Genomic DNA, 26,161 nt, shown 5'->3' with positions numbered 1-26,161 from the left:
CTTGTTGTGGTATTTCATGTCGACTGGATATGTTCCCAGTGCGTTGACATCAATTGCAGAACTTGTAAAATGCCTGAGCATCTTTGAACAATGTTGGCCAATAAAAATATGACTGCAAAGCCTTGGCAGCGGTTATCGCTCCTCCAAAATGATCTCCACTTGGGGTCGTATGACAATGGTATAGAATGTCTTGTTACTCATCTTCAGGTACACATCGTCTAATGAGCTGGTCTACACAATGCTTGAATAAATGTGGCTCATCCCAAAAGTAGAACATTGCATCATGCTTGAACTTTTTCTTGCCCTGGTTGTTCAATTCAAAAGGTATTATATCACTAACAAGAAAATTAACCAAGTCAATGTAACACGAGATTACCGTGGCATATAAGATTTTATCATTAGGAAATTCCTCTTGAATATCTACAATGTCATGGCATTCAGGATTCTACTTTAGACTAGATAAATGATCAGCAACTTGGTTCTCAGTACTTTTTCTATATACAACCTTTAAGTCGAATTCTTACAAAAGTAAGATCCACCTAATAATTCTAGGCTTGGCATCCATTTTGTTCACTAAGTATTTGATAGCGGAATGATCAGTGTGAACAATAACTTTAGTGCATATTAGGTAAGGTCTGAATTTATCAAATGCAAATACTATGGCAAGTAATTCCTTCTCAGTGATTGTGTAACTCATTTGTGCCTCATTCAAGGTACGAATAGCATAATATATAACATGAAACAATTTACCTTGGCGTTGCCCCAACACAGCTCCTATGGCATAATCACTTACATCACACATTAACTCAAATGGTGATGTTCAGTCAGGAGGAACTAGAATGGTTGCTGAGATCAATGTTGCTTCAGCTCACTGAATGGGCCTAGGCATAACTCGTCAAACACAAAGGGCTGGTTTTGTTGAAGCAAGGTGCATAAGGGCTTAGATATTTTGGAAAAGTCCTTGATAAATCTTCTATAAAACCCAGCGTGTCCAAGAAAAGTCCTTATTCCTTTGATAGAAGTAGGCGGTGACAATTTTTTAATTACTTCAATTTTTGATTCATCCACCTCAATACCCTTGTGAGATATCTTGTTCCCTAAAACAATATCTTCAGTCACCATGAAGTGATATTTATCCCAGTTCAAATCTAGATCAGCCTCCTCGTATCTCTTGAGAACTTTTTCCAAATTGCTAAGGAATCGCTCAAGGTCACCTCCAGAAACAGAGAAATCATCCATGAATATCTCAAGGAAGTCCTCAACCATATTAGAAAAGATGGATTTCATGCAATGCTGAAAAGTTGACAGGGCATTATAGAGTCCAAAAGGTATCCTCCTAAAGGCAAAAGTGACATACAGATAAGTGATTGTAGCTTTCTCATGGTCCTCTAGTGCAATAGAAAATTGATTGTACCCATAATACCCATCTAAGAAATAGTAGAATGCTTTGTCTGCCAATCGATCCAATATTTGATCGATGAATAGTAGATGAATAGTAGAATGCTTACGATAATCCATACATAACCTCCATCAAGTGATAGTGCGTGTGGGTAATAAATTATTATCTTCCTTGGTAACTACAGTCATAATACCTTTCTTAGGCACAAATTGGATAGGGCTTACCCATGAGCTATTAGATATATGGTAAATCACACCAGCATCAAGCCATTTAAGTATTTCTTTCATTACCACTTTCTTCATAGCGGGGTTGAGTCTTCGTTGTGCTTCTATTGATTTTCCATGACATTCTTCTAGCAGGATCTTGTGCATTCAAATCGTGGGACTAATCCCCTTTAAACCAACCATAGTCCAACCAAGCGTCTTCTTATGCTACGACAAAACACTTAACAAAATTTGCTCTTACTTAGTAGTAAAGTTTGAGGAAATAATCACAAGTAAAATATTATCATTACCCAAATAAACATATTTATGATACCTTGGAAAATGCTTAAGCTCTAGGGTAGGCGCATGCACTAATAATGGCTTAGGAGGAATAAATTCATCAAAATCAAGAGGTTCAAAGTTCATACCTGATCTAGCTAGTAGTAAGCTAGATTGCTCCACCCAGCTGGTAATTTGTCATGGTCCTTTGAGCTTTCATCATCAATCAAACATTTCTTATATTCTAGATGAATGAAAGTGTTCTGGAAAAGCTATTCAGTTTCTTCTTTAATCAATGAATTCATTTAAAAAATGCTTTGGCATTCTTCAGGGTCATCAGCATACTTGATAGTATGAAAAACATTGACAGACACACACTAGTTAACCACTCTCATGGTAAGTTCACATTTTTTGCAATCAAACAGAATACGACCATTGGATAGGAAATGCCTATCCATAATTATTGGTGCCTTGGCATCAACTTCACAATCAAGGATAAGGAAGTTGACTAGAAACATGAATTTATCCACCCTCACTATGACATCCTTGACTTTTCCTTTAGGTCTAACATGGGATCGGCCAGCAAGTTATAGAATCATAGAAGTGGGTCTCGTATCTCCTATGCCAAGCTTCAAGAATATAGATTTCAGCATTAAGTTCACACTTTAACCAAGATCACATGGTGACTTTCCAAAGATTTTAGCTCATATAGAATAGGGAATAATAAAGTTGGTTGGATCATTTTGCTTTGGTGGGAACTTACTCAATGTAGAGCAGTTTTATTTTGTCGTGGAAACTGTCTCATACTTCTCAACTTTCCTTTTCTTGGTGCAAATTTCCTTAAGAAATTTGGCATAAGTTGACATTTGTTCAATAGCTTCCAAGAAAGGTACATTAATGTGGGACTAATCAAGAATGTCCATGAACTTTTTAAACTGAACTTCATCATTGTGTTTTTCAGTCTTTGCAGGAATGGTGGTGGGGGTCTAACTTCCTTAACTGAGGGAGTCAGAATTGTTTTTGCCTTGGCATTGGAATTTGGTATCATCATTCAATTCATATTCAGCTTGTTTAATAGTTGGGGTAGGATCATCATGTTGTGTTCCCCCAAATTTGACTTGTTGATTAATATTTGTTCCACTCCTAAGAGTAAATGCATTGCATTTTTCTTTTCCAAGAGAATTAGTGACTTCAGTGTCGCTTGGAAATCGTCCTTACTGACGCTCTTACAATCTCGTAGTAATCTAACCAACTTGACCTTTCAAAGCTCTCAGAGAAGAGCTATGGCTTTAAAGTAAGGCGCTTTGACTATGAAGCAAAACTCCTTGATTTTTAATTAAAGTAGAATGGTCTTGCAGCATTATCTTCATGATAGATATGAAATCTTATATCGTGGCTTCCAAAGAACTAATGCTTCCTGAAGATAAGGCTCTTTTGTTAGCATTGTGCCATGGCATATTATATTGGTAGCCTTGCGATTCAATGTAATTATACTAACGAGTAGGTTGACTAACATCATAGGATCTTTGATTACCCTATAAAAAGTTAGGTTGTTGACGCCATCCTACAGTATAAGTGTTAGAATAGGGATTTTATTATTTATATTGATACCTACAAAGTTGATGGACTTATGATTGGTCGGGTATTCGCTCTCGTGATGATTGCCTTGGCATACCAGACATACAGAGCTAGTTTCTTTCACTTCCTTTACCTTAGTGGTGCATTGTAAATTTTTCAACATATTAGTCATAGGCGAGAGTTGAATGGACACCGAGTCCTTGGTATCTAACTCAAACGCCCCAGGTGCCTTTCTCCTAGTTCCAAGCCTTGAGGAAGGAAATTGATAGTCATTATTGGCAATTCTATCCAAAATAACAAACACCTCAATAGGTGATTTATTCAACAATGTCCTATTTGCTGAGGCATCAAGCATCATCCTTGTGGGTGTATTGACTCCATTATAAAACATAACTACTTGAGTTCAGTCTTAAAAACCATGATTTGAAGACCTATGAAACAAACTATTGTAACGATCGCAAAATTCGTACATATATTCAACATCGCCCTAGCGAAAGGATGCTATGTCATTCCTTAGCTGAGTGTTCATGTTCAGTGGGTTATAACGCAATAGAAAACTTTTACAAAGATCAACCCATGATTCCATCAAACCAGATGAAACACCACTCAACCAAGCCCTCGCTTGATCACGAAAAGAGTATGGAAATAGCTTTAATTTTAGCATATATTCATGCACTCCTTGTTGGCGAAAAAAATCACAAACCTCCAAAAAGTTACAAATATGCTACCTAGCATCTTCAGTTGGCATGCCCCCAAACTGCCTTATAGAATTCAACATATTAAACATGATTGGTTTGAGCTCAAAATAGGTTGCTTGAATTTTGGGTGCCACAATTCCATGGTTCAGATAATCAATTATAGGATTCAAATGTTCACGAATACAATGAGGCTTATCAGAAGGTCCAATATTTTGGAATCCCTCATCATTCTGATTTCTATCATCTTGACCAATGCTCTGGTTCCCAATTTGATACATATTTTCTCGAGCATGTTGAGCACGTCTCCTTTACCTAAAATGTCTCTCAATCTCATGTTCAATTGGTTTCAATGGCTTGTCAGAATGTCTTCTAGGCATATACAAAAAACGCTTGAAAAAGAATAAAGTAAAATATAAAGTAAACTATACAAAAATAAAGAAGCAAAAATAAAATGCTCTGGTAAAACTAATTAAATTCACATTGGCAATCCCCTGTAACGACACCAGAAACTTGTTGCGTGTTGTGAGTACCATAAAATTATATGCAAATGATGTACAAGTATACACAATCGCTCAAGTAATATAATGATGAGTGAGTATCGTCTCCACAGGGATTGGTGGAAATTTATGAGTTTAACCAAAGCAAAGAACTAGTTAGTGTGATGATATGTACCAATGGAAAATATCAAGGTAATATGTATTGGTGAGGATGGAGTGATGGTGTGATGTGGTAGCAAATGGAAATGTCGTGGCAAAACAAATTGTGTGTAGTGAAATAAATTGAAAATATAAAAAGCAAAACAAAAAAGTAAATATTGGAGTTGACTATAGTGACTTGAAAATCCTCGCACAACAAGATACTATAGGAATAAATTATAGATTCACTTGGGAAACTTAAGTCTAACTTCTAAGGATGATCTCACTTCTATGTTTTACTTTCTCGACAGAGTTTACTAAAGATGCCCTATGCTATCTCTAGTCAAGGGACTCGACAGATTGAGAATGCCATGGCCATACCTATTGGTGGTAGCAGGTGCAGGGATCCCATCAGTCTAACAGAATATGTCACAGCAATACCATTTAGTATTTGCACTAACATCTACCCTCTCGACCGTGTACTACTCTTTTTAGTCGATTGAAATCCTAGTCATATGTTTAAAGGTGGATTAGGCTTATTTACTATCTAAAATCCATTGCTTATGTTGATCCTACTTAGTTTCTCTCGAATACTAAAGATGAGTTACTTAATTTCTCTCGAACACTAAGTATTTTCTCAAGGAATGTCTGCTCTCATAGCTCCTACAACCTTAGGACATTAAGCACCATAAACAAAATAAATAAAATCATAGAAAAGAATAATCATCCATTAAAGAAAGAACTTAAGTATCCATCGTGAACTCTCACCAAATAAAGTTAATTCATGGTGGGGTTCAAATAATCCATGAAATAATTCAATAAATCCATTCTTTCCTTGCAACCCAAATCAAATGAGAAATAACAGCAAAGGGGAAGGAGAAAAAAGCCTTCAACGTACACTCGGAGCTCTCATCGACCACCACGAATTACCTTAGCTCGCTAGCTCCTCTCAGACGCCTAGCTTTCCACTCCATAGAGCTCGTTATTGGAGGAACACCACTAAAAATAGAGGAAGAAAACAGTGAAGAATATGGAGATTTTTTGTTGGAGTGCGTAACCTCTTTTTATTTCTCTTGTGAGGTGTCCTTTAATAATAGAAATATCTAAGGATATTCTTGGGATTTTGCACTTACAATACCCATAATAACCCTAGAGTCATCTTTTTTTAGTGAGGTTTATCTTGACAGGTGACAGTGGTCCCCATCAGGCAGTTACAACCATTATACATGTGCCTTACTAACTATCATTTTGTAAAAATATCTTTTTGTCCTTTTCTGTGCCAGAAATGCCAAGGCATTTCAATCTACTTCAGTAACATGTGATTTCACGACATTCCTTCCCAGGTCACCCTTTTTTCTTATTATTTCCTGCACACCACTAAAAATAACACCTTCCTCCTCATACAGCACCTTAACAAAATAAAATAACACAACCACCACAAATACAATTATATGCAGCTACGTGCATCTAAAATGACATATATAAACCCTTAAACTAACAATAACTGAAGTGAAAAAGGCCTTAAAAGTAGCCTTTTTAAGGAGTTATCATTAGCCACTAAAGTGCATCGTGCACTTGACTAGACATAAAAGTGTTTAATTCACTTGATTAGACATATCTAAATATTCTAACAACCCGACTAACCCACGCCTCGTGAGTATTAGGCCTCGCGCCTAAGTTATTCAACAAAATACCTCACTGTAACACTCTAAACCAGTACGACACACAGTACACAAATTAAAATGGCACATGGAACCACTTGAGTGGCTAACCAATTTTTTTTTACTTGATCAATTAAAACGATTATTTGTAGATACTCAAATAAAATATTTCAACTGTAATTTAATAAAATGACTTACATCAGGAGCTCCCAAAATAACAAGTCAAAATATACAGACCAATGTTTGAAATAAGTTACTACTCAAATGTACAAAAAGAGGTCTACAAATATACATGCCTTTTAAAGGATAATCTTGAGATGTACTCTGCACTAAAACTTGGTCTGGACATCTGCTACTCAAAAGGTTCCTCGATTACTCCTCTACTAACATGCGTAAAGAAATAAATTCCAAACGCTTAATTAGCCCAGTGAAACACTAACAACTATGCCATACTAAAAGTGTTCATTGAATGCTGAAGCTAACAGGTAAAAATGCAATAGTGAGTATACTCGTATATTGCACTCTCTACTTTACGATAGACATCATTGTACGACTGAGGGTTCTACATCTCAGAGCTCACGCACCCCTCTAGTCTACCAATGATGAGGCCCGAAATCTCTACATCAGACACAACTCCCTCGACTAACCCACCCCTCGCGAGTATCGGGTCTCGACCCTAGTTAGTCAAATTAAAGTGCCTCACACACTACCTAATGATATCTAGACTGATTCTACTGTTCAATGCTAGTATCATTTACTAAAGTGACCCGGGTATCCTAATGGTTTTCCTGAGTATACAATCAAGGCTAGTTTTATGTAATCCTATCAGCTTATGTTTCTATTATTTTGATATAAATTGTTGATTTCAATTGGAGTTTTATCTATTGTTGTTCTGAGTATATGGGGTACCTTGAATCTGATCCATTAATCCTTGAATTAATTATCCCAAAATATCCATATGTATCAATACTGACCCTTTAGTATCAATACTAAACCTTTGGTATCGATACCTATATGTTAGTATCGATACCCCCATACTGATGAAGGTAATTTGGGTAGAGTAGTATTGATACTCTAGGCAGAGTATCGATACTCTGGTGCTCGGGTATTGATACTCTAGTGCTACAGTATCGATACTTTCCTGATTATTGATACCAAATCTTGGTTAAATGTTTTGAAAAATACCTCAATATCGATACTCCTATAGGGAGTATCAATACTTCTACCCTAGTATCGATACTCTACGAATGAGTATCGATACTACCTCTTTAAAATTGCCTAGGTTTTGCCTAAAAGATGAACAATATCAAAAATGTTCTTACAATATCGATATCGTCTCTACAAAGTACCTTATTTTGGCATAAAATATAACACCTCGAATCCTGGATTAAAAGTATTGGGCTAACCCGATATGGGCCTTAGTGTAATTCCTTTTCTTGTTAGAAGATTTGACCCAAACTGACGAGGATTTGGGCTTGAGGTAAGCCCAAAAGTGAATAAAAATTATGTTTTTAATATGTAGTCAGAATTGGAGGGATCAAGGAAGAAATTTTACCCTTGTTCAAATTAAACCTGAAAATCATTAAAATTGGGTGATATCACCGTCTGATGAAAACTTCATCTTTTTCTTCACTTCATTGTCTTCTTCATATCTTTTTCATCTCGTTCTTATACTCCATTGCAAAGTATAGGTGAGAACTTTATCATTTTCCAGTCCCTAACTTGTGTTCTAAGGGTAAGAATCATAACCCTTGAATTTCATGCTCTCAAACCACCCATGTCACAATAGTTTTCAAGAACGGGTTTTAGAAGGTTTAAGAAACTAGATGGTTCAAACCCATTTTTCAGATATTTCTAGCCTTGGGAAGTGTTTTTAAAACCCTCCTTAATCCCTACTAACAATTAGTAACCCTTACTTTTGGTTTTGTTTAGTGCAAGAGTTTGGAGAAGGGTCTAAAGCTAAGGGGAATGAAAAGTTTACTTTGGGCTGAGTCTTTGACGTTTCCAGTAGTATAGCATCAAAGGTAACTCACTCTTAACTCAACTATACATTATGTATGTCATTTAGATTAAATGTAGTAGGTTTCATAAGCTTGAAGCATTCCTATGGTAGATTTCATGTTTTAGACTTATAAACATGTCTAATGCCCTATTTATGCTCCTCTGTATCTTCATAAGACATTAATAATGTTTAGGACCTCACTAAGGTCTTTGGGATAGTAGAATAGGAGTTTTTACACCTATTTTATGCTCTCTTTAGGTTGAGTTTTGATACTTGAGGAATAATATCGAAACTTATTCTTTTTCTAAGGCAAACTCGTGAGTTTTTGGGCAAGAGTATCGATACTTTGGGTCATAGTTTTGAAACTCCTAGAAAGTTTTGAAACTATATATGGAAGAATGTTTAAAAGTATCAGTACTTATATAAAGTATCTAAACTTTGTAGGAGTATTGATACTCTTGGGATAATATCAATAGTTTCAGTTTATTTTGGACAAAAAAGCCACTTTTTAGGGTAATTAGACTCGATATACCCTAACACTTCAGTATATCCTCAAATAAGACTTCAAGCGAGAACAATAATTAATATCATAATAATAGAAACATAAATAACTAGGTTTACATAAAACTAGCATTAGTTGAAGCTCGGAAAACAATTAGGACACTCGAGTTCCTTTTAGTGTAAATACGACAGTTAGTGGATCCAAGTCAGTACCATGGTACTATATCAGCCGACTGGGCGTAGATGTCTCAAGACTCGACAGAGTAAGTCAGCGGGTGTACGTTCCGATGCAAAATTCTCGATCCCACCCAAGAGTACCCGATTATGCTTTGACAGTGCTAGAGAGGTGCATGAGCTTTGAGATGCAGAATCCCTCAATCAGACCATGATGTCAACCATAGATTAGTAGTCCAGTAGTTCTATACTTAGACTTGTGCTACTTTCCATTTCATGTATTGAATGCATATAGTATAATACAATTTTTAGTGAGGCACCGAGCTCGTAAGTTCAACATCCGGAATATGTTTTCGTGCGCAGGTTCTTTGTGGTAGATTATGTGGAGCTATCGTTATCAGATATTCCAATGCAACAAAGCATATTTCCATAAACCTCTTAGAGTACGTCTTGAGTCATCTTTAGAGGGCATGTACTATTATGAACCTTGTTATGTATTCAGTCGTAACTATTTTGAAACACATTATTTTTGTAGATGTATTTTGAGAGCTCCCCATTATTTGTAAACCCAATTTATTAGATGTTTTTATATTATGTTATAAATGTCTAAATTTCATAGATTTACAAGAAGTTTTAAAAGAAAATTTTGGGTCATTTGGTTGTCTCGTGTAACATTGTAATCCATGGATCTTCGGGTATAACTGGATTAGGGTGTTTTATTTAATGGTATCATAGTGTCTAGGTTTAACCATTTCTAGGACCCGCGGGTTAGAGTCAATTAGTGTCTGTATATGTACATTTATCTAGAGAGTCCAGGGTACTTAAATGATTAGAATGACGATAATAAACCCTTTCCTTTCCTAATTTCATATAGAACCTATGGTAAATGACCCAAATTATAGCCAGGATGGCACAGACGAGATTCATGCCTCACCACTACCCAATATCAGTGAGGGATTTTCCAAGATACCTACAACCGTCAAGATCCAATAGATGTGGGGGTCAAAAAGGCTACCTTCTTCAGGGACCTTACCTCCGTACTTGGGCAGATAGCTAGGTCACTCCTAGTTCTTTAGCTGCTCCACCTCTCCCACCAGTACCCCAACTCAACTAGTGTCTATTCCTTATGAATCCTCAGTAGAGAGACTCTGTCGATATAAGACCATCGAGTTGTTCAGTTTTGAGGATGATGATCATATCGTAATGGATCAGTGGCTCAGAGAGACACTCTGTACCCTCAGACAATTGTATCTCACCCCAGTGGGTAATTTGGAGTGTGTCACCTCCCTACGTAAAGGAGACGCGATAGAGTGATGGGAGACTGTAGAGTTGGCGATGGAGCCAGAGAGGCTTACTTGGAGCAGTTTATCACCCAATTCAAAGAGAAGTACATTGGATAGTTTCTCACCCAATTCACCTTTACCTCATGTTCTAGGTGCGAAAAGAGGCACCTAGGGACATGTCAGCTGGGGTATGGAGGTTGTTTTAGTTGCAGCTCCATGGGTCATTTCGACAGAGACTGTCCAACAACTCAGGGAAAAACATTAGTAGTGACTCAGCGATCGGAATCGTCAGTGCAGAGAGGTCGAGTGCCAGCTAGAGGAGGTGGCGTTATGTCTATGCATCAAATTTCTAGGATTACTAGATCAGAAGTTGGAGTTGAGCTGAGAGTGTCCTTCAAACAATATAACTGGGCATACTAAAGTGAGGTCACCCTCTCACTAGTTGTTATCTCACTCGTTCCTCATCTAGAATGTTTCACAAGGATTTATTAGTCGATTATTTATGTTAGTCTTTAAGTTGTTATATTTTGGTTGTTCGTTAATTAAGGGTATTTTATTCATTCTCTATCTCTAAGGAAGTCTCTACGCGATTCGTGATTCTACGATGATTTATGTGGTTGTTGTTCACTGGTTATACTAATCGCTAGCCAGATACCTGACTCAAGTTCAACTCTGAGTAGTTACACTCTAGTCGCTCTTACTACGCTTTCCTTTAATTCACCCTCGAATTAGAGGGGTGATTGTACGTCCACCATCCGTTGACATTCATGCAGTTCACGACTCCATTATCTCAAAATATGATAAATTCTTCATATCATTATTCGGTACATCCTCAGCAATGGTCTTTTTTCTTAGATACTCATTACGTGCTCAACTAAAGAAACTTGAACGTGTTACGCCAACTATAGTTACTTCAATTGTAATCCACCCCTACGAGTGTATGCAGGCCCCTTTGGCCATTTACGTCCTTCATGGTCTAAGGTTTACCATTATGGATTATCCTTCGCTCTTACAAGCCTTAAAGATGTTAAATCTAACCATCTAAGATGAGTAGTATCGATACTTTACTTGTAATATCGATACTTAGGGTCAAGTATTGATACACTTATGAGTATCAGTACCAAAAATGCATTATATTATTGAAATTTAGACATGGTCTCGATACTGTTACTCTGAGTCTCGAGATTGAAGGGGAAATATCGATACTCTCCCAACAGTATCGATACTCCCTGCTTGAAATCACTAGATTTCATCCCTAAATCATCTAGTATCAATATTATTCATTCAATATCAATACTTGAACCTAGAAATATCTTATTTAGGCTCAAGAAACCTCTAAAATTTGTCCTTAGTTTCTTAGTTTGGTTCTTAATCATGAGCTAAAGCTTTAAAGAGTTAATTAGGGTGTTATGGTGTCATAAAAACACTTTCTTAACACCTAAAATGTTATTTAATCATAAAATCAAATATAAACCCTAAAATGCTTAAATACTTAAATCACAACAAATCTTTATATGTAGGAAAGTCTTAACACTCCAAAGGATTAGAAATACATTATCTTGATTAAAGGATCTTGGAAATGAAGCTGTTTTAACCACCAAACACTCTTCTCTAAGCTTGGATGATAAAATTCTCACTTTCTCTTGTAAAAATAAAAAACCAAAGCTTTAATCTTCAAAACAATGCTGCTAGAGGGATTTTGGATGGATATGAAGCATGAAAAGAGGCTAAAGAACTTGCCTTTGTGTTATGGAAATTTGGAGAGGAAGGAGATGAAAATGAGAATAGGGGAAGAAATGAAGAGATGAAGAAAATAAAGAGAATTAAAGACTTCATCTTTTTGAAAATGGAATAATTGAAAGTTTGGTCCTTCCTTATTTTTCTACAGTTTAAAACCCATTTTTATGGCTAATTGGGCTCAATTCCAAACCAAATAAGCCTAACTCGACCCAACGAATTTAATTATGAAAATCATGGGGTCCACAAGCCTCTCAGGTAAACCCGAAACTACCAACTCAGAATTTGGTGTGTTACAAAATTGTTAGACGATTGCATGTAGAATTATTCATAGAGAAAAATTGATGGTTTAGTTATGTGGAAGCCATCTTAGGTGTAATGATCCTAAGTGATTAAGTGATGCATAGTAGGCATTCAATATTGAAATTAAAGGAAAATATAGTAAAAGTTGTGGTGTGGGTGGGGTAAACCCCACAGTTTGATTTTGTGAAGAAACTGAAAGGATTTTGCTAAGTCTTCTTCAACCTTTTCTTCTCATTCATTTGCATAGTCTTTGATTCAATTCGTAGTCATCAAATTCCAATTCCAAGCTTAGATTCATTTAGTATTTCTCTTGAGCTCTTCATTGATATAATTAATTCATAACTAATATAGTTTCCATTTTGATCCTCAAACCCTAATTAATTAAAATTTGGAAATTCGAGTTTATTAGCACAAATGGGTAACCCTTCAATAAGAATCAAAGGATATTGCATTCATAAGCATGTTTAATTTAATTTATGATCGAGGGCAAGATCAAACCCTAAAGCTTATTCAATTTAGGGTTATTGTCATGATAAAATAACTTCAGTGGCCGAAACTACTTTATAATATACGATTTTAACCAACTTTTTTTGGATTTGCAAAAATAACCAACAAAATCGCAACGCGATTTCAAATTCGCAACGCGAACTCCTATTTCGCAACACAGTTTCCAAATTCGCAACGCGAACATAGAAATTTTCGCAACGCTAATTACCGATATAGGTAAACACAACTATTGCAACACAAATCAAAGGATATTGCATTTAGGTTAAATTTATGAAATGTTGAATTATTATAAGAATTGTGATGATATTGCAATTTATTGTTATATAATGATTCGATTGAAAAAACTAGCAATCGAGAAAAATATCAACAGCCTTTAGAAGTAGTGTAGTGATTCGGGACACCCCGCAAATTAGGAAATTTTAGGGGTGTTTAATATTTGGTTTTAACCGAATTGAATTAGTTCGGTTAATTTGGTCAGTCACCGAATTAGTTCGGTCGGGGGAGAGGTTAATTTTTTTACAATATTTGGTTAACGGTTAATTCAACTCGAATTCAGTTAATTAACCGAATTAATCAAAATTATTAAATACTATATATATTATAAATATTATAAACATATTTTACGCTCAAACCCAATAAAAATTAGTACCGATGATTTTTTAATTACACTACACTCATTAAATTATCAATACCTAATTAATTTTTAACTCAAATAAAAAAAATATACATCTATTATATTTAAATTAATCTAAAAAAAGTTCGATTAATTCGGTTAACCAACTGAAATAACCGAACTTTGTTCAGTTCGATTAATATCTTCAGAAAAAGTTTGGTTCGATTAACGGTTAAAGGAAAAAATGTTTGATTAATTTGATTAGTGACAATTTGATTCGGTCAATGGTTGAATTAACCGTTTGAACACCCCTAAAAAATTCGTTGAGTGTAATCATAATTAAGTCCGATGTCATATGTGTTACTTTGATAATTATTTTAAAATAACTGAAGTTTAAAAGGAGGTCAGTCAATGGAGGCTAAGGTTGAGTAAGAAGAAGAAGAAGAAGAAGAAGAAGAAGAAGAAGAAGAAGAAGAAGAAGAAGAAGAAGAAGAAGATTTTCAGACTAATTATTCATTCTTCTCTAAACTATTAATCTAAAGTCAATAACTTTGTCACGTCATTATATCGCTGGTTAGAGTTATTTTTTTAAAATTTATTTTATGTATCTTTAAACTTTTTAACAAATAACTAGTTAGGACTTTTTGAATCTTTAAATTCCTTTTGAGATTTTTTTAAAATTTATTTTATGTATCTTTAAACTTTTTAACAAATAACTAGTTAGGACTTTTTGAATCTTTAAATTCCTTTTGAGATTTTTTTTATATTTGTTTATGATATTTTAGAATAATAATCAATTTGATATATATTTTTAAATAACGATGAAATTGATATAATGCGTAAAGATGGGTGGTTATCTTATATATTTTTATTAGTATTCTTTTGTTTCAATTTTCATTAAAAAATAAAATATTTTATTTAGTAGGAATTTCACTTGTATTTTTAATGGTTTATGTTTTTTAACATAAAGAAAAACAGGATTTTGACATGTCATGTACCCTTTCAAGATTAAATAAATTTTTTTGGATTAAACTGGACGTATATAAAACATGAGCCTTTACCTTTTTTATTAAAATTAAGTGAATTTACCCTGATCAAAACGATGATGCGTGATTAATGGGTTGGTTCAAGGAGTAAATAATTTGATATTGCTTAAGTAAGGTCTCATGTTTGGGTTCTTGTATATACAGAAAATCTCTGTTACAAAACTCACCCATTAAAATCAGGTGTGCGATCCAGATCGGTGTAGACTGGAAAACCTCTATGTTATCAGTTTCTATTTCCAAATGCCGAAATCGATTCTCCCAAGCTATCTGCAACCCATCGAGTATCGGCCAAAGTTCAGCTTGCAGGATAGTGGTGCAGCCGATATTTCTAGTAAACCCTTCAATCCAGTCTCCATGCCCGCCTCCTGATGTTAGAAACATCCTCAACTTGGACAGATCAGTTTTTGACAATGCCTGTTACCAAAAAAAAAATATTTATTAACAAAATAATGTGTTACAAGGATCTTGTTCTCCTTTAAAGTCTTAAGTTTAAACAGTTGTATTTATAGGGTGTGTTATTGTTAATGATTAAGAAAAATCTTGAACATATATTATTTTATAATCACCTCATACTATTAAAAAAAATAACATTGGATATCAAATTAGAAAAAACATATAAATATTAAGAGAAAAATGTACATTATTAAAATATAGGGACTAAAACATGAATATTTGCATAATGGATGCCAAAACTCCTCATTTTGTTTTAGAACATCTGTGCAAACGAAACGCTGCGTTTGGTGCCATAGAGATAAATAAAATCTAGGGCTTCCCATTTTGTAGAAGTTGTTATAGGGTGTGACAGCCGTCGGCTTTGAGTTTATAAATGTTCTCACAGATAAGCATTCCCCTCCATACGCTCTTAGCCTTTCTTGGATCCCCCCCCCCCCCTTTTGGCAGTTTTGAAATAAAAAAGATAGTATGTGCGTGTTTCAATGGCAAGTATTTGAATGTGTTTCGATGATAATAAGATAAGAGAATGGATCAAATGATGAGCCTGAAAGACCAACAACATGATGGATTCGTTCCATGATTCTTTCCTCGTTTTAAGTCTCTGATGATCTCTTCATCTTTGCCCTTCGTTTTTTTTCTCTTTGATTCAGGATGGAAACTTTTCTATTTTCCCCTCTCATCACACACGTTTTTGAATCAAGCAGTTAACGATGCTTCACTTTTTCTTGCTTTTTTTGTTTTCTTTGAAGTTATTGTTTATTGATGAACATAATTACTAGTATATATATATAAGAGTTAGTGGAATAATTCTGGAAACAAGATTTGTTTATAGAGAAATTGGGCTAGTGATGCCCTTTGTAGAGGTAATGGATAGAAATATAGATCTGATATGATATAACGGGATGTTATGTAGATGTTTAGGAAAAGATTATATATTCAATCAACAAGATTCTTCTCAAATGAACATTTATTATTCTTCTCAAATGAACATTTATTTATAAATTCAACTTGAAGAAAGCAGGAGGATGGGCAATTTAAGCCTAGTATTGTCTTTTTCTTTTCTTTGAGTAATTTTTAGGCCTTGTATTGGTTAACAAGGGATTGGAGTGAGGGTCAAGGCAGGGGCCATGGTTTCCTAAATTGGAAATTTTAATATCTTAAAATAGTATCTAACATTATGGTAGAGTTACACGAATCAAACTAATTTAATGGTAGATGAATTATTGTTATATTTGAAGTTTTGTGTTTGGCACTAGAAATGTTAGGAATTTTGATATCAAATAATTGAATGTTATCTTTTTGGACATATATTATATTGTATTTATCTCAATTAATAAAGAAAAACATTGTGATAGAGTTGCACAAACCAAGTTATCTTATTGATTAAAGTGATGGTTCTAGTCCTTAAAAGTCTCGAGTTTGAGTACTAATAAATGTAAAAAGTTTGATTATATATTTTCAAATGATTGAAATTTTTTATAAATTATCAAATGTTTGAATATATCCCTCAGAATGGGGACTCTACCCTCAGTCGTAGCTTCACCTGGGCTCGATACTACGCTGAAAGCAAGGTTCATTCAACTCCCAATCGTACCACCCCAAACCAGCAAGATGCTTGGAACACCCCTGAGCCAGGTTGGATTTGCTTGAACGTTGATGGTGTTGTCTCCTCTACCACTAAAAATGGAGCCATCGGTGGAGTATTTAGTGACAATGAAGGATCTTGGATCCTTGGTTTCAATAAAACTCTTGTAATCTTACAACCGTTGCATGCTGAATTATGGGCAATTTACGTTGGTCTTCAGGTAGCTTGGGACCATGGGTTTGAATTACTCATTATTCAATCTGATTCCATGGAAGCTGTTAACCTCTTGAATAAACCGGACGCTCATTCCAGCCCTCTTCCTTTGGTTCGAGTCATCGACAAGATTCGGAAACAAGCCTGGGTCACAACTATCCAGTGGATTTCTCGAAGAGGAAACTCTCATGCTGATGCTCTGGCCAAGTCTACTAGCTTTCACAGCTTTGACACCCACTTTTTTGAGGAGCCACCAGCGGATCTTCAACAGCTTCTGCTTTGTGATATTTTGATTTCATCCCAGTTGTAAACTTTGAATTTTTCTGTTTTCATCTCTACAATTCAAAAAGGAAAAAAATGCTACCATTTATAGTCACTCTTGATAAAAGAAAAAAAAAACATTGTGGTAGATTTGAGAGCAGCTCACGCCGTAGGTGACTCACTCTGCACCACACAGCAACCAAAACCCATACATTAGACACTTATGTTGATACTCTATACTCGATCCAAAATTCAATAATACACATTACTCTACATCATGAAGCAAATAATTTAGTGTATGAAAGGGTTTCATGCTTGGCTTAGACACTGTCAAATGAAAAGTGCATGTACAGAAACGGTATACATAGTTTATGTGTCATAAAATTTATGTTGATATAAACAGTTAGTTTGATCGAAAAATTATTTTGAATTTTATAAAAGGGTTTTCAAATAAAATTAACATTTATTTATTTTTTAAAATTCTAAATATTTTATGAGAAGTGTTGAGTAACAAAAATATTTGTCCAAGTCATGACGTATAAAGCAACTGTAAAGAGAGTAATATCAATTAATGATTTTGTGAAATAAGTGGCGATCGATGAATTTCAAAAGAACTAAACCCAATTTGTGTGTAGTGCTATTATTTTATTGCATTTCTAAGAGAGTTGAAGAATTAATTTTATCTACCTTAATTATCTCAATTACCTTTTCTATTAGATAGCACCACTTGTATAAATATAATGTTTATTTTTCATTCTAAACACGTTAAAATTGAGAATATTTATCCTCTCCCACCACTTCACTTCATCTCTTTTGAGTTTGTGGAGCACTACAGTTATGAATTCCCGACCAAACATTTTGCATTATTTATCATGTATCCAAATTCCTTAATTTCCGCCGATAGGGTTGGCTCAAGTGATAAACAGATTGATCATGCGTAAGCAAGGTTTCAGGTTTAAATTCTTGTCAATGCAAAAAATCCATACCGAGAGATTCATCCACTAAAACCAAGTGTGAGACTCGATTTAGAAACTAGGTGTGTGACGCAATTTGGTCTAGATTAGTCAAGAAAAAGCTTTGGAACTGGGAGGACAAAAAAAAAACTATAATTCCTTGATTTGTTGCAACCATTAATACAGAAATCCAACAATATTTCCAAATTTTGACTGAGATAAGAGGGCGTGCTATTATTTAGTTTTTATGTAACCATAAATACAGAAATCCCAGAATTTGTACTTGATACAATTTAGACTACAAAGAATCAAATTGTATATTCCACAATAACAAACTTCAGTTGATCTTGCGGCAATCTTGACGAACTTCACCCTTAGATCCTTCCTTGACATCAACCGTGCCCATTTTTATCATTGCCTTTCGGAAATCGAAGAAAAACATAGCCTGGTTCATGGCATAGCCATTCACAACGCCTCTAGTTCTTGGTGTCGTGTACAGTGTTTGATCGGAGAAGAGAAGCCCGCTTTTCCTCATCAGTGCATTGAAGTAGAAGTTGTCGAAAATTCTCGGCGTAGCGTCGAATGGTTGCTCAGCGTTGTCGCCGCCGCCGCATTTCTTGGACAATGTCTTGGCGAAATCTGAATCCAAAGTAGGATCTGCACTGCTCAATCTGCCTTTGAATGATGCGCACCTTGCCACTCCTAGAGTATGTGCCCCTGGAAGATCATTCATGATGGAATTAAGTCGAATTTTTAAAATTTACATAATCGTTTCTGTCCCAAAATGTCGAGTGCATCCTTTAAATTTAGATTAATGTGTTAAGGAAAAAAAGAAAAAATTAAATTTTTACATACCCATTATTTTTAGGAAAAGAAAATTAAAATTTTAGACCACATTCTTAAATTTATAGATCCGCCACTGTTGTCAGATAATAGATTTACCTTATAGCTCACATAGATAAACCAAAAATTATGTCAAAGGATCATAATTATCTGGAGGATATAAAATCACAAAAAACTTTAAGAAATCCCAAATATTTTAAAGTTCAAAAGACGAAGTATAAAAGTAGTGAAAGAGAAATTAGCAATGTTTAAGATTACGTTTCTTGTAAATTTGACCACATGAATGCTTGCTTAGCCGTGTATGAAGTGTGAAAACCGAATAAAAAAAACTTAAAATAAACAATTATATATATGTTAGGTGATATAGGTACCAGATAAAGCAACCATTTCCTGAGCAGTGAAACCTCGCTTGCCGAAGGCGGTGATGAGCTCAGAGGTGTTGAAGGTGGGGAAAGGCAGGTTGATTGTATCTTCAATCTTTGACCTCCTTCCATCTTTTCTTCCTTTTGGTATATCATACACTGGCCCCCCTGCCTCCACTCATACAATATTAGTGAATCAATTAACCTAATGATACATTAATATATATATAAATCAAACTTGTTAAGCAGTTTTTATAGGCATAATAATAAAAAAAATCTATGAAGTTTGAATAAGTAATTATTTTAGTTACTATTTTTGTGTGAGTATTTTTGACACATCGTTTGGGACAGAAAAATCTATCTGTATATAAACATTATTACTTAATAAACTGTAAATACTTTAAGATAGGGATATTTTTATCTTAAATAAAACGTTGGGGATAAAATGCTGAGGTCTAAATGACTATTTAGTCAAAAGTTAAGGTTTTTAACTCTAAAATTAAAACATTGGGTGCCAAAATTTTCTAAAACTAATAATATATGCTAAAACAACTATTTAATCAAATGTTATAAGCATTATTTAGCATTATGCCTTTGTTATACCCAGAAAATGGCGTCTCTAGCAGCCATGGCAACAATATCAGCACACGAGACAATGCCAGGGCATTGCTCTTCAAGCTGGTCCTTTGCATCATCAATAACTTCGTAGCCTCGCAAGCTCAAGTTCCCGGGGGAGTCTTTCTCGGCCGTGTTGTCCTTGGTCGAATCGATCAGAATGGACGCATCACACCCCTAATCCACCGTACATTTAAGCACTGATCGTACAGTGAATCAAAATAACAAAAACCGATGACCGAGACAGAGAGAGAAAGAAACCTCAATAAAACAGTCATGGAAGTGCATCCTAACAAGAGCAGCAGCCAGTGCCGGATCATTATCCAAAGCACCGTTCACAGTGTTCTTCACTATCTGTTCAGCAAACGGGCAGCTCATGAGGTAATAGTCCATCCGAAGACCATCGACGACTCCATATGGGAAACCCGCAGCCAATATAAACATACTTAGTAAATTAACCATCATTATCATTTTCAGCAGCATGACCAAATACTTCAATGGAGATAAATCACTTTGTTTTTCCGGAAGGCTAGCTGGAGAGGAGTCCCATATATATATATATAAAAACATGAATATACATGATATATGCATAAAGTTGGTCCAAGTATGAATTATATTTTTAATTGAAGATAGTGGGTCTATCTTTTCATCCACCAAATTCGGTCGTTGATGAATATGATAATCTTACTAGCACAATTAATTGCATGTTAATTGCACGTAAGGTGACACGTAAAAAATTCACTAAACTCGTGAAATATCTAGATAGGTTAAGAGATTGTTGGTGTTAAAATCTGTCAAACTCGAGATTAAAAGTCAACTTGACAAGTAAATTAATTAGGGAAATATTTGCATGATCCAAATCCAAAACCACTTTCCAAACAAGTCATATGCTGAGCGGCCTTTAGTTGCTCATAAGAAAATGGTTTGGAAAAAGGCCTCAACACATTTTCCTTTGCTTTTTTTCTTTATGGCTTAGTGGGGGGTGGGCGGCCAACATATATAAAACTCAAGAAGGCCAAATCATTGGTGGGGGTTCTTCTCCCACCTTATAAATTTATAATATATTTACATTGTGGTATTTCCATATTCTTCCCTATCAGATTTGCATGAATTTTGATCCATTTATATTGCTTTGTCACACATTAAGCTTAATTGCAGTTGAATTCATTAAATAACCTCCGTGATATGAGAATGTTGTTCTTTTCTAAGTTTGAGTTACGTTTACAGGGTTTATATATACATTATTAATAGATTAATTTTTTTTAAAACATATATTATTTTATAATTATATTCTATTAATTAAAAAATTAATTGTTTGCCTGCATTCAAGTTGGACCTCTCGATTCCCATAAATTTAATAAGCAGAAATAGGAGCACCCTTTCTATGTTAAGTGAAGTTGGATCCTTGTGAGGGGCAGTTTCTAGTAAAATGTATGTCCCCAAAGGGTATTATTTTGGATTGTCAAGTATCCAACCAAAACAAAATCAATTTACATGAATTTAAAAGGTCAATTTCTTATATAAGGCCATAGAAAACCAAATAATTAAAAGATGTAAGATAACAGTAATCAACAGCGGATCCAAAAACAAATTTGACAGTGGGTACACATGTATTAATAACAAAAAATTTTCACGTGAAGTATGCACAAATAAAATTTGAAGATAAACACCATAAATAAAATAAACTACTAACATAAGAATATATGTCCACCCTGACCAAAGCCTACATCCGCCACTTACAGTACTGCCTAACAACTTCAACATCTTTAGCAAATAAACCCTATTTAATATGGCATTAGCCAAGCCAAGTGACTTACGGTGTTTAAACCCTATTATATCATGAATGCATGCATGTTTGGCATGTTGGGTTTGGTAAAAATAAGAATTATTGTTGAAGTCATTCTCCAAGCTACTTTAAAGTCTTATGCGACAAAAATTGGAGTAAATCAAGGCCAACTTAGAAAATATTTTTGGAGAGGCCGACATTTATTTTTAAATTTTTTAGGAAGTAAAAATAAAAAAATTATTATTTTCTTAGCTTATAATTTTATATTTTTTCAAGATATTAAATTAAAGTTTTATCATATTAGGAGGCTAAAAAGCAATTTAACCCTTGCAGTAAGTTAAAATTTTGAGTAAACTACGTATTTAATACATAAACTATTAATTTTAGTTTGTTTTAGTACTAAACTTTTAGTTTTTTTTTTCTAAAAACATACATAATGTTTAGTTTTTATTTCATTTTTATACATCGCCGTTAAAAACTTAACGCATTTAGTACTTAAACTATCAGTTTTGACCCATTTTAGTACCTGAACTTTCAATTGTTTTCAAAACTTAACGTTAAATTTTGAACGGGATACTAAAATGAAATAAAACATAAACTTTACGTATGGGTTTGAAAAAAATTAAAAGTTTAAGTACTAAAACAGATAAAAACATATAATTTAAATACGAAACACATAATTTACCCTAAAATTTTAGATATGCCCTGGGGTAAATTGAAAAATTAGTTCATCCTCTTTCTAAAAGTATTATTATTATTATTATTATTATTATTATTATTATTATTATTTAAAGCCATCAAACTTAAAAAAAAATTAATATAGTACCTAAATTTATTTTACATTCAATGTGAACTTTAAAGTGAAAAAAATCAATCTGACCATTTAATTGAAGGAAAGCAAGTTTGATCATTATTGTAATAACATGATGATTCACTATACTAATGTTACAAATCATTTTGAATGATGATGTGGTAGAGGGGATTAATTGATTTTTTAAAAAAGAAAATTTGAAGGCTTGATTATTTTCCAAGTTTAATTCTACTATTATTTCATGTATTTTCCAAGTTCTTGTAGATTAATTATATTTTCCAAGTATTATTTTATCAATGACTAAAGTTTCATATATGTAAATAGGCATTGCAGCAATATTCTTAAAATTTAATCTCCTTTGGATTGTTTTCTTCTTCATTTTTTATTATTGTTTATAGTGTAGTATTCAAACTATATAAAAGGGCCGAATTCTTTTATAGTCCTTGTACTGTATTTAAGTTGTTGATTTATTCTCTTTACTTTAATTATTTTTTAGTCCATCTATTTTTCAAGTTTTAAAATTTTGGTATTGACTCAAACAATAGTAATAAAATCTGTTGAGTTGAATTCTGGCATTAATTTTATGATATGCGTTAGTTAAAGATCTAGTGCATGTTCTCTAATTTGATCACTTTAAGTCCTAATAATTTAATAACATTGGCTTGTTTTATGTGGGTGAGTTTTGAAATTGAAAAACAAGAAAAGTATAAAGAACTAAAATTAACTAAATTAGAGTAGAAAATCTGAATCTACAACGTATATATAGTATATGAACTAATGATAAAATTTGACCATTTAAAATTTGTTTTTATGCCTAAAATTTACAATTTAATCCTTTCTATCTCGGTTGACTAAAATAATTTCTTTTTCGCCAATTAAGAAAAACTAAAATAATTTCTATCTGTCACATGCACACAAGGTAATGGGTATTAGTGGACGGATGAATAAATTAAAGAGAAATTCAAAAAAAATGTTTTTATATAAAAATATTAGACTAATAAAGATGAAAAAAGGATTAAATTAAGAAATGTAGAAAACAATAATTGTTGAAGTAGGAGTGAACTAAAGTGGTGAAGTGCATGCAGCTGGTTTCCATTTTATACTTTAGTACGCATAAGGGAAGTTGCGTGTGCCTTCCATTGTCCCTTTGAGTGCTTTCTACGCGTTTACCTACATGTACTATGGCCCAATCATTCACCGGGTTCAGCCAAAATTCCATCTACTACCTCATTTAGGATTATTTTTTTAGTGTTATAAATGAATTCAGTAGAGTTCGGGTATTGTTAAGTTTTTTTTACTAGAAAAATTTAAAATTAATCTCTAATCGACTCGTAAGTTTGCAAGCTTAAATTGTCAACTTTTACTCGAATTCCAAAGAACATAAGCTTGTATTTTTTTTATAAAAAAAAAAACTCACATGCTATTTAATATCCAACTCGAAAACTCACGAGCTTAAAATTATTAAATTCGAAAAAACTTGAACTTAAAACATTCTGAAACTTGACTCGATTGAAGCTCGAACTCGAACCTTAAATAAGTGAAATTTTTATATTATATTAAAAAACAATGTATAAATGTTAATATTATAAATAATTTAACTTCAAAATAAAAAAAACTAATATATTATTTCCGAGTTTCTTATGAGCTCTTCGAGTATTGTATCAAGTAACTCGTTTCGGCTCGTTAAGAACTCATATCAAATTCATTCAATTCGAATGTTAATTGAACTTTATTCAAATAACTTTACTCGACTACAACAAAACAAGGTTTTAGCGGGGTTTTTTAGTCCTATAGTGGCGTTTTTAAGTGCCTCTAAAAGCCTTGCGGCGATAGGAAAAACACCGCAAGAAGCGCTGGCCATACCAGCGCTGCTAAAGTTAGCGACGTTTGAGAACAAAAAATGTCGCAAAAGGTCAGATCTATAGTGGCATTTTTTTATACAAACGCCGCAATAGGTCGATATCTAAATCGGCATTTTTAGAACAAACGCCGCAAAAGGTCGAGATCTATAGCGGCGTTTTTCCAAAAATGCCATAAAAGGTTATATCTATAGCGGCGTTTTTGGAAAAACGCCGTAAAAGGTCAGATCTATAGTAGCATTTTTGGAATAAACACCACAAAAGGTCAGACCTATAGCGGCATTTTTAGATACAAACGTCGCAAAAGGTCAAATTTATAGCGTCGTTTTTGGATACAAATGTCGATAATTACCTTTATTTAGGTAAGATTAATTGATTTTGCATATTTCATTTCCGCTCTACATCACCTAAATTTAATATCATGTAGCTTTATCTAATTAACAACAACCATACATTTTAATTAAGACACAAGTTATGCAAAAAAATACTTAACAATAAAATAAATTAAAATTTATAAACATTAAAATTAAATGTAATGTAGTTTGACATTGTTCTCTAGAATTTATCTAGGTTATTTCACTTTCAATTAAAAAAATATTGTTCACTAGAATTTAATCTTCATTGCTCCTTCATGTGGAAAGGAAGTAAAAAAATAGTTTTCCTTATTTGATGAAGCATCGTTAAGTTTTTCCTCCCTGTAAACTGTATATGGAGAAGCTCTTCATCCATTTCACCAAATAAATCCCCTACCTCCGGTTCACCAAGAAGACTCCTTGTGCGCTTCAGTGCTTCACTTGAAACAAATAACGACCTTTCACCTACAGTATGAAACTTGATTGGAGGTGGCTTGGGAACTGAATCAAACATTAACAAAATTAAAATGAAAGAGAGAAGTGTTTACTTGGAGTGACAGTAGAGGCAGTGTCATCTTCATCGAGGATAGATAATGCTTTTGCAATTGAAGATTTTTTCAACGCCACAGATTTCCCCAATTCGGTTCTATACATCGGGTATTTATCCACTCCTCTATCATCGTTCTCAATAAGCTTCGAACATCCTACATGCATACGATCTATGAAATTTGAGAGTACAAAATAAAAATATAGCGGCGAAAGATTCAGAGATTATTACCTTGAAGTAGGAGATCGGCCATGGAAGGGTATAGAGCAATAGGAGTTCCTTTGTCATCATCGAGTTTCGACAGCAAGAATGGACCGAAAGCCTCCCAATGATAATTTGATTCGTTGTCAGAGAAAATATGCCACGTGGACATTCCGATGATAATTTCTCTTACTCTATCTTTTTGTAAACTATTTCGATTGTTCACTTGCTCTTAGCATCATTTGCAAAATGAGGCTGCGACTAATGTCATAAACATAGCTTCAGAAAAGTTCAAACAAAATACACTAGACAACTGTGAGAGCCATTTATCTTTCTTGGATAAACAAACCAATACTATTACAATTATCAATGCACGTCTCCTTGATACACATACCTCACATATTCATATGTAAATGAATTTTACTCTGCTTGTTTGTTTTTAAGTGCAAAGAAAAAGAAACATTCCCTCAAAACAAAATTTCATGAAGTATGAGTGTAGACACCCGTTTTTGATCGGGATTAAAAAAAATAATAAAATAGTAATTATTATTATTATTATTATTATTACAAATTACATTATTTATGTAGGCCTGAAGTTTAAGCCCACTACAACAAAAGAATTCCCGGAGCCCAAAAAAAATCCAACAGCCCCAAAATAATTATAAGTAACTCGTTTAAGCCACCAGTGTGCTTCACTGTC

The 26,161-nt window shown here is 33.9% G+C and overlaps 1 protein-coding gene and 1 non-coding gene across 2 annotated transcripts; one reads left to right on the top strand and one right to left on the bottom strand.

Moving 5' to 3' along the window:
* Window positions 1–15,600: 15,600 nt before the first annotated feature.
* On the top strand, window positions 15,601–15,682 carry LOC120176307. Its single transcript, XR_005521313.1, has one exon. It is a non-coding gene; the product is annotated as a small nucleolar RNA Z199 (small nucleolar RNA).
* Window positions 15,683–18,308: 2,626 nt separating this feature from the next.
* LOC120176220 (peroxidase 47-like) lies at window positions 18,309–20,474 on the bottom strand. Its single transcript, XM_039182682.1, has 4 exons — window positions 20,166–20,474; window positions 19,893–20,081; window positions 19,299–19,461; window positions 18,309–18,801 (listed from the first exon to the last, which is right to left on the bottom strand). The coding sequence occupies exons 1-4, from the start codon at window positions 20,472–20,474 to the stop codon at window positions 18,422–18,424; spliced, it is 1,041 nt and encodes a 346-aa protein (XP_039038613.1). The 3' UTR covers window positions 18,309–18,421.
* Between the last annotated feature and the right edge of the window lie 5,687 nt (window positions 20,475–26,161).

Source organism: Hibiscus syriacus, unplaced genomic scaffold (assembly GCF_006381635.1).
Source record: "Hibiscus syriacus cultivar Baekdansim isolate YM2019G1 unplaced genomic scaffold, ASM638163v2 tig00112231_pilon, whole genome shotgun sequence".
In the NCBI taxonomy this organism is placed as follows: Eukaryota; Viridiplantae; Streptophyta; class Magnoliopsida; order Malvales; family Malvaceae; genus Hibiscus; species Hibiscus syriacus.
This window is presented reverse-complemented; position numbering and strand designations above follow the sequence as displayed.